The sequence below is a fragment of the Pleurodeles waltl genome, chromosome 10, assembly GCF_031143425.1.
Source record: "Pleurodeles waltl isolate 20211129_DDA chromosome 10, aPleWal1.hap1.20221129, whole genome shotgun sequence".
Taxonomy (NCBI): Eukaryota; Metazoa; Chordata; class Amphibia; order Caudata; family Salamandridae; genus Pleurodeles; species Pleurodeles waltl.
The window spans coordinates 824,167,375-824,181,403 of NC_090449.1; the positions used below are offsets into that span (position 1 = coordinate 824,167,375).

Genomic DNA, 14,029 nt, shown 5'->3' on the forward strand with positions numbered 1-14,029 from the left:
CGGTGGTTTCTTAATCCACTTGAGCCTGCCTAAAATGTTATGCTGAACAATGGGACAACTCTTAGGTGGCTGTTTTGATTATGTTAAGTGTCCTCTTTTGGTAAAGGCTTTTACACTTTTAATATTGTTTCCTGTGCAGTGTTTAAGGAGGGAGATCGGCTTTCAGTTTGATGACTTAATAACCAACAGTTGTCATTGCTCACAATGCTGTCAATGTTGTGGATAATCCCATTTAGTCTTCTGAGCGTCGTATGAAAGGATGCAAGGCTGCGTATTATAGATAACAAAGGAGAGCTTTGAACTGAGAAACATATGCAATTCAGAGTCATTAAGAGCAGTAAATATTATGTGTGGTATTTTTATGACTTAGTAGAAACCACAAAATGCTTATATTTAAAGACAGCTAAAAAATAAAAATATCTTTTAGTTTCGTACTTAACCCATGTTAGTACCAACTTTTTATTTTGCCCAAATGTTAGTGGATTTAATAGAAAAATATATAGGTTTGCTTTTAACCAGGTCCCTTATATGAAACCTACTTCTGCAAAATATACAAATCAGCTCTGATCTTTGCCTATCTTTTGAATGAGTATTAGAATGAGGTATTGGAAGTAAACAAAATGCAAATAGGTTACAATGAAAGAGTTTTTATTGTCCTACTTTGTCATCATGTAAAAAGTCTTAATTGGCATTTATGAAGTTCTTTTGTACAGTAAGCAAAATAATAAACACATCTTATAAGTATGTTATATATACATACGGTATAATAGAAGTTGAAATTTATTACAGTGAAAGACAAATGTAACCTTTGCAGTTAGAAATCATATTATAAGCTTAAAATGCAGTTAAAATATAGCATATTGTGTATTAACACTTTTGTTCATTTTGCTTCTAGTTTATCTCTGTATATATATTAGAGATAATGTAAAATCTCTTCCTGACCTACAACTCGTATGCCAAGCCAGAACTGTATGGCAGTGCATATAGAGGCACAGAAGCAAAAATACTTTGAAAACAGTTTCTGTTTAGAGTATGTATTTCGCAGTATAAGTGCAGTTGAAACAAAAAAAATACATATATTTTGCAATTTAGACAAATGCTTGAAAGAAAATGGGATATCGCTATGAGTAAATATTGTTCATGTTGCTAAAAACATGTTCCTTGCATGACATTTGCTAAACTACCAGTACAATGCGTATCTGAAATAAAGATACACCAGTTTTGGCTACAGTTGCTTAATGAAAAAATCATAGCTCTACATGACTGAGATTTGGGACAAGGGGCTCTCTTTGGCTAATATTCTGTCTTGTGGCGTAATTTAAAAAACATTGCCCGCAAGAAAATGCCTTTTTTTGTTGTTGCATTTTTTGCTGTTAGGGCTCCACAGAGAAGAGTGTAAAAAAAAAAAAAAAGAAGAAATTATTTGATAACGGGCGATTAAAGAAAAGGTATACATAGCAATTCGGCTTTGAAGGAATGGTCTTGTTGATCATTAGTGACTAACTAACCTTTTCTTTTCTCTGACCACAAACGTTGGTATCTCACAGAGCTTTGAGAATATAGTACATTCATCACACTTGTCACAATGTAAATAGGAGTTTAATTTTTAGATCGAGCATTAGCCATTACCTTCTGATTTCACTAAGACTACATATTATTATTGCTTATAGAGGCTTTCAACCAATCCTCCTCTTCCATTCGTCTGTTGATATTAACATTTTGCTTCCTGCCGCTACAGTTTACAACATGAGACAGTGGGTCAGCCTGCTTCATCTTTTGTCTAAGTTCACTCTGAGTGACAACATTCTGCTGTTCCAAATGTCACACATACCCACACTAAGTAGTTCATTTCAGTGAAAGGAATGTCTATGTGCTTTTTCATACAAACAAAATTGCTGTTAGCCAATATTTTTTATATTATTGAGGGTGCAGCTGCTTCCCTAAAAATAACGTTTTACAAAAAAAACCATGATAAAACAAGCATTGGTAAAGCTAAAAGCGTAGCAGCCAACAGTTTGTTGCCCATCAAGAGCTGTTGATGTTAATTCATTTTTTGGTGTTTTAGAGTATGCTTAGCCACTCGAATATTCTTTGCATTGTTTTAGTTAGGTTTAAAATCCTGCATTGATAATTTTCTGAACAATTGAGTTTCAGCATTTTGTGTTGAATCAATGAGTACTTAAAATATTATCTAAACAATGAATACACTTTCATCTGTTAAAAGTTACATGTTTCTGTTCTAAAAAGCACCCAAGGCTTGTTAAACACACTGAATAGCACAAAATGTAATCTAACAGCTTTGCTAGCAGTAACGTGATTAGGTACAGTGATACGTTAAAGACCCACTGATAAAGGGGCAAATGCTGCAACTATTTGTACCACTTGCAGGAGGGTGACTATAACAAGATACAATCCTTTGTATTCTATGTTGGGAGGCTATTGCAAACACCCAAATGTGAAGTGGATGGACAGGTTGCAAGACCCTTAATCCCCTTTCTTAGTGGGTGGGCAATGGTTGGATACTCAGAAAAGTAAAATATTTTTTATAATAAAGATTTGAAAAAAAGACATTATGAGTGAACTAAAATTAAAATGTTTATGTCTACTAATTTTTAACGGAGCAGTAGTAGTTGGAATAAAAGGTGTAGGTTAACAACATATTTAATCTGATTATGTTCAGATATTGCATACCCTATTTAAATAATGCTCCATAATATCACTCAGTTATACAATGGTTTCTAATAAGACAGTTTGACTCCGTTGTGTTTCACCCCAAAAAATATTTAATGGATTTGTATAATTTGCTCTTGTTTCTTGACCTCCTTTAAAAAAAAAAAAAGTCACATTCCGTTTTTACCTACTTCTTAAGCGTCTGACATCTAGTAGAGTGATATCTTGTGAATCTTCTGACTAACAGGGTGTTCACTTTTTGGGATTTGTACTACATAAGTGGAAATATAAATTGAGCTCTAATGTTGCACTGGTATTTGTTTGATTAAAGTGGCCATAGATGTTTTAGTATTAGGACAAATTCACATTAATCACAGTATGGAAACTAAATTGCAGCAGATCTTTGAGCAGATGATTTAAGATTGGCATTAGATAGGTAGCCTTCCAGTGGGTGTCTTTGCAGCTTCATCATAAAGTGCATCATTTGATCTGAACCGGAAAAGTGCCATACGTATATGCAGTTGATAAAAGGGCTTGTAACTATCCACAACATTGTATGAATTGACAGTTGTTATTATAGTCTTGTTCCCTACTCCAAATTTGGTCAATTGTCTTCCCACTTTTATCTAAGGATAAGAAAGTTGGTACTAACCAGACAGTAAAAAGCATTAACTATCATTAGAGGCACAACTTGTGTTTTAAAATGCCTACTTTTATTTTCTAGCAGCTAGGCAGACTAAGCAGTTATTTCATTCAGATGTCTAAAGACCAGAAGCAGCTCTGTCTTAGATCTAGAAACTCTCAAATGTGCCTCTAAATCAGTTTTTTTTTGCTTGACTAAAAGTATATGGAATTTAATAAACAGTTATTTTTCTTCTTGAATTGTCTTCATGAACTCACTTTTCTCAAATGGCTTGTGCCCATTTATTGACAGTTTTGAAAACAAGAATAGCTTCAGGTTATTCCCAGAGCTAAAATTGTTTTAGCCACATTGGCGCAATGCTTTGATGTAAACTGGATCACTTTGAGCATTTTTTGCTGCCGCTCATTAGTGGAGCTTTATCGTATTTTTGTTTTCATTCTTGGATAATTATATTAACCCTCATTTTAAGTATCTTTTTTGAGTTTTACTGAGTTTCTGTAGTTCTGACCTAAGTGAAGGTGACCTTGCTTTTGCTAAATCTTTTTGTTTGTGTTCCAGGTTCAGTGACACTGCATCACTGGCAGCAGCTGGCTCAACCTCACCTTGGAGGGATCCTAGACCCAAGGCCTGGTGTCGTTACTAAGGGCTTCAGGACCCTGGATCTTGACATGGAGGATGTGTACTGCCTTAATGACTATGAGGAAGACGAGACAGGTGATGTTTCTTTCAAGAGCCTAACTACCTCGACACCCGTTCAGCACTCAGAGACCTCTGGTGAGAGGTCACAAGTACAAGTGACTGTTTCAGACAGCAAGAATTGTTCAAGCCAGCCTCAGGGTGATACAGAGGAGACACACGAGTCCACGAACGTCGAGGATGAGGGGTCTGGTGAGGGATCATCCTTACGTCCTGTAAAATGGACATGTTTGCAGGATATCGACTACTGGGCCATTCTCACATCCTTAAAGAGCAACATTCATAGTGATGCTTTGCATTTAAGTTCTGCACATAAATATGTGCACCAATTCAAATAAGTCACTTTAAAGAATCACAATATTATTTTGTGATTCCTTTTTATGTTTTGTTGCTGGTTTAAGGCTTTGCACTTTTTATTTTGTCTTTGTAAAGAAGGCTGCTAAAAGGTTGTGTCACTGGTTTTCAATACATATATATTCACATTATTGAAGGGCGGAAAAACACTATCTTGTTTTAGTTACTTTTTATCTATAACATCCAGATGTGGTTTTCCCATTATCCTTTCCTCAAGTTTCTATATTTGTAGCCTTAAACATAGTCCACACCTTTTCTTTATTCAGTATCCCAGACGTTTGATGTAATTTTGTAGGGCACAAAAGCGTGAATTATGTGGGGATGTGGTTTCGGGATTAGAGACGTTTGTTGACTTGGGCTGATTTGGTAGGGAGAAAACGAGGAGCAGAACCCATAACATTAGACCCTCCTGCAGCACTATTGTGTCCCTCCTAAATAAAATCATACATTTCGTTTTATACTGTCATGCTACCCACCTAACTGGTTCACCTTATGCTCCTGATGTTAGTATAATGTTCATTTACCTGTCTAATCAGATTCTGCCAACATCCACTGTTAGGTACTTCATGCCTGCAACGCTTCTCAAACTAGCACTGTAAGCATGAACATGTTGCGAACTGCCTTATTAAGTATAACAAGTGTAGCAGTTCCTTGTGAGTCATGCAACCAATTTTGTGTGTTGTAGAAAACAAAAAGAAGCTTGTTATCTTACATTTTGTGATTCGCCACGTGATACATTTGAATAGTTTTCTCTGACCCCCTTTAGTCACAAATGACTAGAATGTCAAGGGAAGGTTTCCTCATTCTGTATGAATAGTATACCCATGCAACTATTGGGTTCTAAAAGATGCCTGCCCTTGCAGCCTTCCTAATCATACATTCTGTGATGGCCAATAATTTTTTTAATCTTTAATCGTGATTTATTCACATTTAGTTGTTTCTGACATGGAACGGTGAGAGAATCTACAGGATGTTACATCTTTTTTTTTTGTTCTTGGTAAATTTGTTGGTTGATTGTGTGGTCCAAATAACAGTCACGTTTGTAGCTATATTCAGAAGAGAATGATGGCTTCAGATTTCTTTTAGGAAAGACGTGAAAAGGAATAGGAAAAGATTACCCTAACATACCCAGAATGTAGCTACACCTTTTGGAGACAACAAAAAGACTGCACTACGATAAATTTCTAATTTTGTGAAAAATAAAAAAAACATGTTGGATTGTCACATTCTGATCACACGTGCATAATTACACAACATTTTACGCATTTATAATACTGTTTTGTTGAGTTTTCCAAAGATTTGATCTTTGCTATGAGAAAAGGGACTATACATTTTCTTTCACTAAGGGGTTCATAAACCCCTGCAACCTGTGGGTGGTTCTGTGGAGTAGCTTACAAATACCACTGTGGATGGTTATATGATGTTAGAAACATGTCCATTATATTTTGTTTTTGATTATAAGTTTTTCATATTCAATTTCTTTTAGATTGGTATAACTTCAATCCATCATTGATTGTTTACTAGTTATTCTATGTACTTTTCTTTAGCTCTGTTTGTGTGCGATATTTAAGCAGGGTTTTATTCTGCCTGCTGTTGCCCGTAGACGTCCTACTGATAACATTTATTGTTTATCATCTGCTAATTCTAAAGACGGCTCTTAATGTATGGGAATCACATCGGGAGAAGCCATGAAACAGAATAAGGGCTTTTCTCAGTTGATTTTGTACTTAATTCCCTCCGGTGTAATTGCCATTCTGCTCATTCCATTCCCCAAGTTCCTTTTCTCCCTGTTTGTCACCCATCCCTGTATGTATCCTTATTTGTTAAGGGTCGTCACTTGTATTTTTGTTCCATTTGTTCTTTGCACTTTCTCGCCATTATTCTTTCATCGTGCTTCCTCTTGTTCTTTTATAATGCTCTTTAAATGTTCATTTCCTCCACTCCTTTTGTTTGTCCCTACACTACCCAGTTTGCTTTCTTTGGCCCCATTCTTTGTACTTGTTCCCCTATCTTTCTCTTCCAGGTTCAGTCTTCACCTCTTCTTTAGACATGTCCTTCCATTTTTCTCACTGCTCCCTGTTTCTCTCCGGCCTTTTGCTTTGTTCTTTCTAGTCTTGAAAATTTGAGTGGCACCTTCCTGGTTTAGCTTTTGCTTAGCTACCATGTTCTCCTTGCTATTTCATGTGATTTCTGTATTCCATGCTCCACTTTTACCCTACTTTTATGGTTCATAGAGGGCCACATTCTCATTTCTGCTGGCGGTTTCTCTCCTCTGCCGCTGAGCTCACTTTGTTAGGCATTGCACTTTCTTTCCATTCTTATCCTCTTTGTTCGACTTTAGACATAATCCCCACAGCCCTTAAAAAGCTGAAGCTTCCTCACATCCTCTAGACTGTCTTGTTAGCCTTGTAGCATCTGATGCATCTACTGCAGTTTCTGTGAATAGTTCATTGGTTGCCTGTGAGAAATGTCAATATTGCCAGCTCTTAATAGAGTTTATAATCCGGTTAAAAAACAAAGAGATTGTTAATGAGTTTTAAGCTGCAAGTATGATTGAGGGTTCAGCTTCTTACATCTGTGGGTCCTCATATAACTTAAATACAGTAAAATCCTTTCATGCTTTCAAAGTATGAAATGTACCTTTTGTAACATTATAAATCAACAATATAAGGGATGCTCATTAAAGTTTTTTTCTTTTTACTATACCTTACCCACAACTTGTATTCCTCTTACCAAGGTTCACTTTGGAGTTGCTTTAAATGCTTTGGTGATAGTCCCCCACCAATTCCACTCTATCACCACACGCGTGTGCATGCTTACACACGCAGTGACACACCCACACACAAAATCAAGTTCCATTGCTAGGCAGTTACCTCTTCCGAGTGAAATAGTCTCTTTAACCATGCATTGTTGATTGTAAATATTTTAATCACATATTACAGAAGGGGGAGCAGGACTCCTAGTGAAAGGATTTACTCAGGTGCCAAATAGAATGCATTCAGAGACTGTCAAAACTTGTTTTTCATCCACAGTTGGGTGGATTATAAGCCTTTGCGCATAGACCTATATCCGTCCAGTGAAGCCATGGATTTATGAAGGAAAACTGAACTGATCATAGTACTTATTTCTGAGAATAGTCAGCTTTTTTCACTTAAATTGAAGAAGTCACCTTTTATGTAAGCACACGAACAGCAGAGCGGTGCTGTTTTATGTTAATGTGTAAAAACAAAGGGCATTTTAAAAATGTGCTTAAGGAGGTTTTATGCAATTTGTTGTACTTCTTCCCGTCTCCTCTCCCACTGCGTTCCTTCAGTGCTCTACAGTGCATTAGTAATTATTTTCAGAGAGTTTGAGCTTCGTAAATAGCAGATGTTGGCACGTTGCGTTACTAGCGCAGAATGTAACTCCACAGGGTTGTGCCCTGTGGACAGAGTTATGGTGATGCAGCCAGCAGTGCAGATGAACTAATCTCTGCACTAAACCTAGGGCACAGCTAGGTTCAATTAATTCAACAATGCTCTCGCTCACTGACCAATTCTCTCATGCATTTAATTTATTGCTTTGCTCTTCAGTATAATTTATGTGTAATATTTGAATTTTTCATTTTTTGTTCAATCTCACGCAAATGACATTGAAATTAAGTTAAACGTTTTGCACTGAGTTTTTTTGTTCTTTATGCATGTAAAACATTCTGTTGTATATATTATTTCACTTTATTTTATAATAAACATTTTTTATTGAAATAAACCTTTGCATGGTACACGTTTTTGGTTCTTTGGCCATAAGCTTGCCACATTTCCTCACAGATTCTAGTTTCAAATATGTTATGATTAAAGCAATTCTCTTCTGTAGAAGGTGTTCAGTACATCATTTTGCTGGCATCGTCATATTGTAAGATTTGTAGTTTCCTCATGGTCCCCACCCGTCCCTTTAAATTGATTTAAACCCACCATAGAAACATTTCTCTTTGCACATTCATCATTTCTTCTGTGCACTTTTTTATTAACGTCTGTGCTAAACATGTCAACTTTTTTATTATGATTGTTTTTCATTTATGAGTTAAATGCTCCTTTTAGATCATGATATTTTTAAGGGGGTAAACTAAGACTTCTAGAAAGAAAAATCCGCCATATTTAAAGTCTTCGTATAGCGTTAAATACATACCCTTATATCCACTTCATAGTGTGTGTCTTGTCTATTATGTCAGCTGATTACCCTATGAATCTATGCATCACATGACAAGTTACACTAGCCTGGACAAACATCGGCATTGCCCCTTGTGTGGTTGGTTCTTTAGACAGATAAAGCATCGGAGCTCTTGGGTGAATGTTACTCCATTTGATGGCATGACTGGTAGTCTGGACTTGTGCTCGATCCTTGATATAGGAGGGTAGCATTCCTTTTAAGCAATGCTTCTGATTTAAGTGTTGTGAAAAAAGCTCCTTTGAAGCTCTGTCCCGAGCATATACAAGTGTGAAGGGTCCCTCAGTGGTTGAAACAAATTGTTTAAAAGGTGGGTGGCTTGTGCTTTTACAAGTTTTCTTCCTTGCTTCGTCAGCTTTGCCTTCTCTTGGACAGAGTACAATGCATTGAATTGACCTTAGATGATTGTGTTTTGGGTATCAAGTCTTGTTTTAAGCTGGGACCCTTTCACTTGTAGCATCTCTGTTTTTTGTGGGTAGCCGTGCATGCATCTTACTACAGTGGCGAAAAATGAGAGAGCAAAAGCTTTGTTTTTACTTATTTATTTGTTTTGATCTTGAGTGGCTTAGGTCATCCTGAGCACGTATAAGTGGTAGTTGTTGCTTGGTTGACTTGGAGGAGACATGTAGAATTGATTCAAACTGAATCATGATGCTCTTCATGTTCTGTTGATGGAGTTGGGGCGTTTCTCAAGAACCATTCTCAAAGTGTAATGAGCATCATTGTGGCCTGATTGAGTGTCTCTATTCACTGATACATTAAGAGGTATGAATCTTTCTATATGTGTTCTCGTATATCCCCTTCCATGGCATAGAAACACTCTTGTGAATGCAAGGTTGCCACTGATGTATTGCAGATTTTGTGACCTGATAGGTGCCAGTTACAGTGGTTCTTTCAGTTACAATAGCCATTTCAGTTACTCAGCGGCCTGGCATCTGAGAACTGCTAGGTGTGCCATGTGTAATATTGTAGGCCCCTAATGAACTAAGGTACATATCTGGCTATGGCTACGGCTACGTATCTAACCCAGTAGTTTGGTAAAATTTCACTCAAGTCCATTAATGTCTCTTAATTTCGTCTGAGGGCTCAATGCAATAATTGTGGACATGCATGTTGGAAAAATGGTTGCAGCATGTACTGCTGTTGATCAGGTACTGTGCACACTCCTGTATTCTAGTGTTGGGTGCGTATGTTGCAATTTGTTTTTCTTTGAAGAATAGTTTTTGGTTTCAAGGAGACTTGTGATACCCCCTCCCTTCTCCCCGAAACCCAGAATGCACCAGAACATAGACTACTCTTTTTCCTCCATCAGGGCGAGTGTAGTGGAGACCTTGGTAGGTGTGGGTGAGGAGTTCAAAGTGTGTCCTTAAAGTGTGGTGTGGTGTGATGTGATGTGTGAGGTTGAGGACTAGTCTGGCTGCTTTGTTTCGAATGGTCTACAGTGTGCGGGTGTTCTTGTGAACTGGTTGGTAATCCCTGCATACAAGGTATCACCATAGTCCTGTTTCCTTTTGAAGAGGGCTTCAGTGATCATTTTCCTGGTGTTGCCTGATAGCCACTTGAAGATTTTTTTCAGCATCATAAGTGTGTTAAAGCAGGCCACGTTGACTGTGTTGACTTGTTATTATGTGTAATTTGTTGTATGATTATTCCAAGGTTTCTCATTTGTAGAGGGTGTGGGTCCCAGGTCTGTGATCCACCAGGTGGAGTCTCATGCTGAGGTGTTCTTCCCGAAGACTAGCACCTCTTTCTTGTCAGAGTTCAATTTGAGGCAATTGGATTTCATCCATATGGCTACTTTTGTCATGCATGTGCTTTACTGTTTCCTGGTGTTGGGTGTTTTGTCCAAGAGGAACAGTATCAGTTTGACCAGAGTTTGAGTCATATGTCCATTGCTCTTGAAACTCCTTTTGAAATCACTCATAGAGTGTGATGTACATATTGGTCTGCTTTCAGTACAGGGCCCAGTGCTCTCCACAACAACACACCTGAACAGCAATGTACTGAAATTGATGACAGTTCAGCTGCTGCAGGCATTTATCAAACGTATTGTAACAACAGTGCTCAATGGAGTGGACAACATGGCACCCACATATTACCTACAAGATCGAGGGGTTAATCACTAACCACAGTTGTCCAAACTAGCACAAATAATTTGGCATTGGGCCATTCGTCACAAGGTCACTCCTCTTGGCAGAACGCCTCCACAGACTGGGCAACAACTTTGGGGATCTGCAAGGCAAACACACAAATGGGAAGTCAGTGCCCAGGCAATCTTACAATATTTTCACTGTTGGAATCCCAGCAATAGACCTGTTTGCCATATACTACAGTGCTAAATGCCAAAGCTTTGCCTCTCGGTACCCAAACCTTAAATCTGGGGGCAATGCTGTACAAATCAATTGGTCATGGATATTTACTTTTACTTTTCCCAGCCTGTTTCAAATATAGTGAGAGATGTGAGGCAACACCAGTGGAAATATTTGTCGTAATTCCCACGTGGGCAAAGTATCTGTGGTACTCACACAAATGGAAATGTCGATACAAATGGTGATACATCCCCATAAAAAGTTACCAGCCCATCCCCTCGTGGAACCTAAACTTCATCTTAAACAGGTTATGGGTGTACCATTTGAGCTACTAAACTTGTGTTTAGCACAGTTTGTTTCTGGAAAATTGTCCTTTCTTGTTGCAGTCACTTCCCTCCACCAAGGTATTGCGCTGCAGGTTTACATTTGAAGAGCAATTTATCCAAGTGCACAAATATCAGGTTATCCTGAAAACAAACCCTAATTTTTTGCCAAAGGTTGTCTAGCTCTTTCACGTGTTTCAGCATGAGCATTACATAATCTAGATGTTAAAAGAGCTCTTATGTATGACAGCGATTTACAAAATCTAACAGGAAAACCAAGCAGCTCTTTATAGCTTTTGGGTAGCCTCACCTAGACAAGAAATTTTAAGGCAGATCGTGCCAGATGGATTGTCAGATGCCATTGCATGCTTCACTCTCCGCCAAAAGCACATTAAACTTGCAAGAAAGGTGCAACAGTGGCTTTCCTTGGCAATATTTTGCTTGTAGACTTTTTTTTTTAAAGATGGTACAAGGTCTTTTCACAAATATACTAAGCAGTACTGCGTGGACTTCATGCCCGACTAGAGGCATAAGGCAATTAAAACTTTTTCCAAAGATCGTCTGTTGCTGCTCACAAGCACCTTATAATTCTGGGCACAGGATGTGTACTTACCAGCACATGCTGCAAATTGAAAACGTTACTTACCTCTAACCATCGGGTTACAGTTTTTAGTGCTTTACATATACCTGCTCTCTCCCAGCTCTGGGGATGAAAAGGTTAAAGTATAACATTTGGCAATCACTGTCTTAGTGCACACTCTTTTACTAGTAAACACAGACTTGACAGCTTCACCGTCCTACACCTACTCATAATTAAGTACGGGCAAAAACATTCAGTCTAAAGTGGAGTCCATGTCTTGGTACATTGTGGGTTTCAGGAGATTTATTACAAGTCACCTTGAAAGCGAAACTTCTTCAGAGGAAAAACAACTTGCGACACCAGGTGGTAGGAGTGTGCAAAGTATTTGAACCTGAATCTCTACAAGCTGCAAATCTATTAGTAAGAAACATTTTCCTTATGAGTACATGACCTTTTAGCCTTTTTTTCTATTGGCTGGTTTGCTTTCTGCCTTAGGAGAAGGAGTGGTATTGTAGCCCTGGAATGCATATCCTTTTATCCGCATGCATGTAGGCGTGGTTTCTGAATCAAAACAAACCAAGAGCATGGACTGTACTGAGAGAGTTGAGAGTAAACACACAGTTCACAGTTTTACCTTCATAGGTGCATTGTTGTCTGAATGCAACTAACACGAGTGGACTGTTATGTTATGTTCACTTGTATAGCTCACTAATCACCTGTGAGGTTGTCCAGGTGGATTGCAGATGGGTGGGAGACGGCCAACCTGGTGAGTTTATTCTAAGAGCCAGTCTTTCAGTTTCTTGTGAAACTTGAAAATTGAAGAGACTCTAATGTGAAGTGTGAGTCCCTTCCATGCCTTGGCAGCGGTGTAAGAGAAGGCGCGGCCTCCAGCTTTGGTTTTGTGGTATGTGTGCTAGTGAGAGTACAACGGAGAGGGGGTGCCTGAGTGTGTTTGTGTATGGGGAGTCAGTGTAGCTCTTTGAGGTGTGGTGTCTGTGCAGCGAGGTGGGTTGAAGATGAGTCTAGCTGTGGCGTTTTGAATAGCTTAGAGTGTGTTCAGGAGCTTCTGGGAGATTCCTGCATAGAGTGCATTGCTGTAATCAAGTTTGCTGGTGATCAGGGCCTGCGTGACCGTTTTCGTCGTGTTCTTCGGTAGATACTTGAAGATGGAGGCTTGCCACACTGCAATCGCCAAATATTTACAAGTGTCAAATCCACAGAAGAGTGCCAAAGTTTCTTTAAGGTTTGCTTGGATTAGTAGCTTGAGTGAGCTCAAGTTTTAAAGCTCCAGCATGTACTGTGGGATGAACACATCATAAATACAGTGCAGTGTGATTAAGAGAAGAACAACCAGATGTCCATAGTTATAAAATAATAAAAGTGTAGCAATCAACACCTCTAAAAGGTCTGGGGATTCTAACAGGAGGAAGTGTTGTCACTGGTTCTACAAGCAAGACCAGTATTAAAGGCTATCAATGGAAGAGGGCGAACTGTTGTAAACAGAGACATTGATCGTATGTTAACCCTTGAACATAGAGATTGTAGAGCTGTTTTCACTTGTTGGCCGTAGGCAATGTCTTAAGTTGATGCTGCGATGTAGAGGTGCTGAGGGACACCAAAGCAGGAGGTGCAGAATTTGATCAACAATGTGCTTGTCTCTTGGTCACTTTAAAACATTTTTTAAGAGCAAATGTTTCTCAAGTGATAGTAGGCAGGACCAGCCCTAGAGTATCTGTTACCTTGAAAAGGCCTAGTTATTGTTCGCAAGCTAATTAAACAGGGAAATATGATTAATCGAAATATCCATTCCAAAGCAAAGAACATGTAGATGTCAATTTCATTTACTCTAAATTAGCTATGAAGGTTTCTTGCACGTAAAGATAGGGGGCCAGCTGAGTGTGTTCGGAAGGTGCTCTTTTCAATGACAATGAGTAAATAGAAAGTGTTATTTGTCTGTTTATATTTGGTGTATTTCTAGTGAAGTGTGTTAGCGAGGCTGTTCTTAATGAGGTTCTCTGCATGAAAAGATTTTGCCACCCCTTAGTTGCTACCCCCCCCAGTAAACATCCGTGTGTTCCTGGTTCTATGGCTGTTAGTAAGTAATCAACAATGTCTAATAAGGTATACTCAGCTTTGGTGATAATGCTTTGAGGGGTGGCAGGCAATGATGAAGACCAAATGCAATTTTGCTGTCTACAATTTGTGGTATTGTTCCGCCTTTTTGTTTGTGATTTGTCGTTCAGGATGGGGT

General features: G+C 38.4%; 1 protein-coding gene across 11 annotated transcripts in view; it reads left to right on the forward strand.

Moving 5' to 3' along the window:
• TRAK1 (trafficking kinesin protein 1) overlaps nucleotides 1-14,029 on the forward strand; it is a 269,898-nt gene that overhangs the window by 198,024 nt on the left and 57,845 nt on the right. For 8 of the 11 annotated variants that reach the window (XM_069211499.1, XM_069211490.1, XM_069211489.1 and 5 more), the window contains one exon: nucleotides 3,872-4,201. In XM_069211499.1, the coding sequence (XP_069067600.1) occupies nucleotides 3,872-4,201 (330 nt within the window). The remainder of the gene's footprint in view (nucleotides 1-3,871; nucleotides 4,202-14,029) is intronic. The other 3 variants (XM_069211495.1, XM_069211494.1, XM_069211498.1) reach the window with 1 other exon arrangement.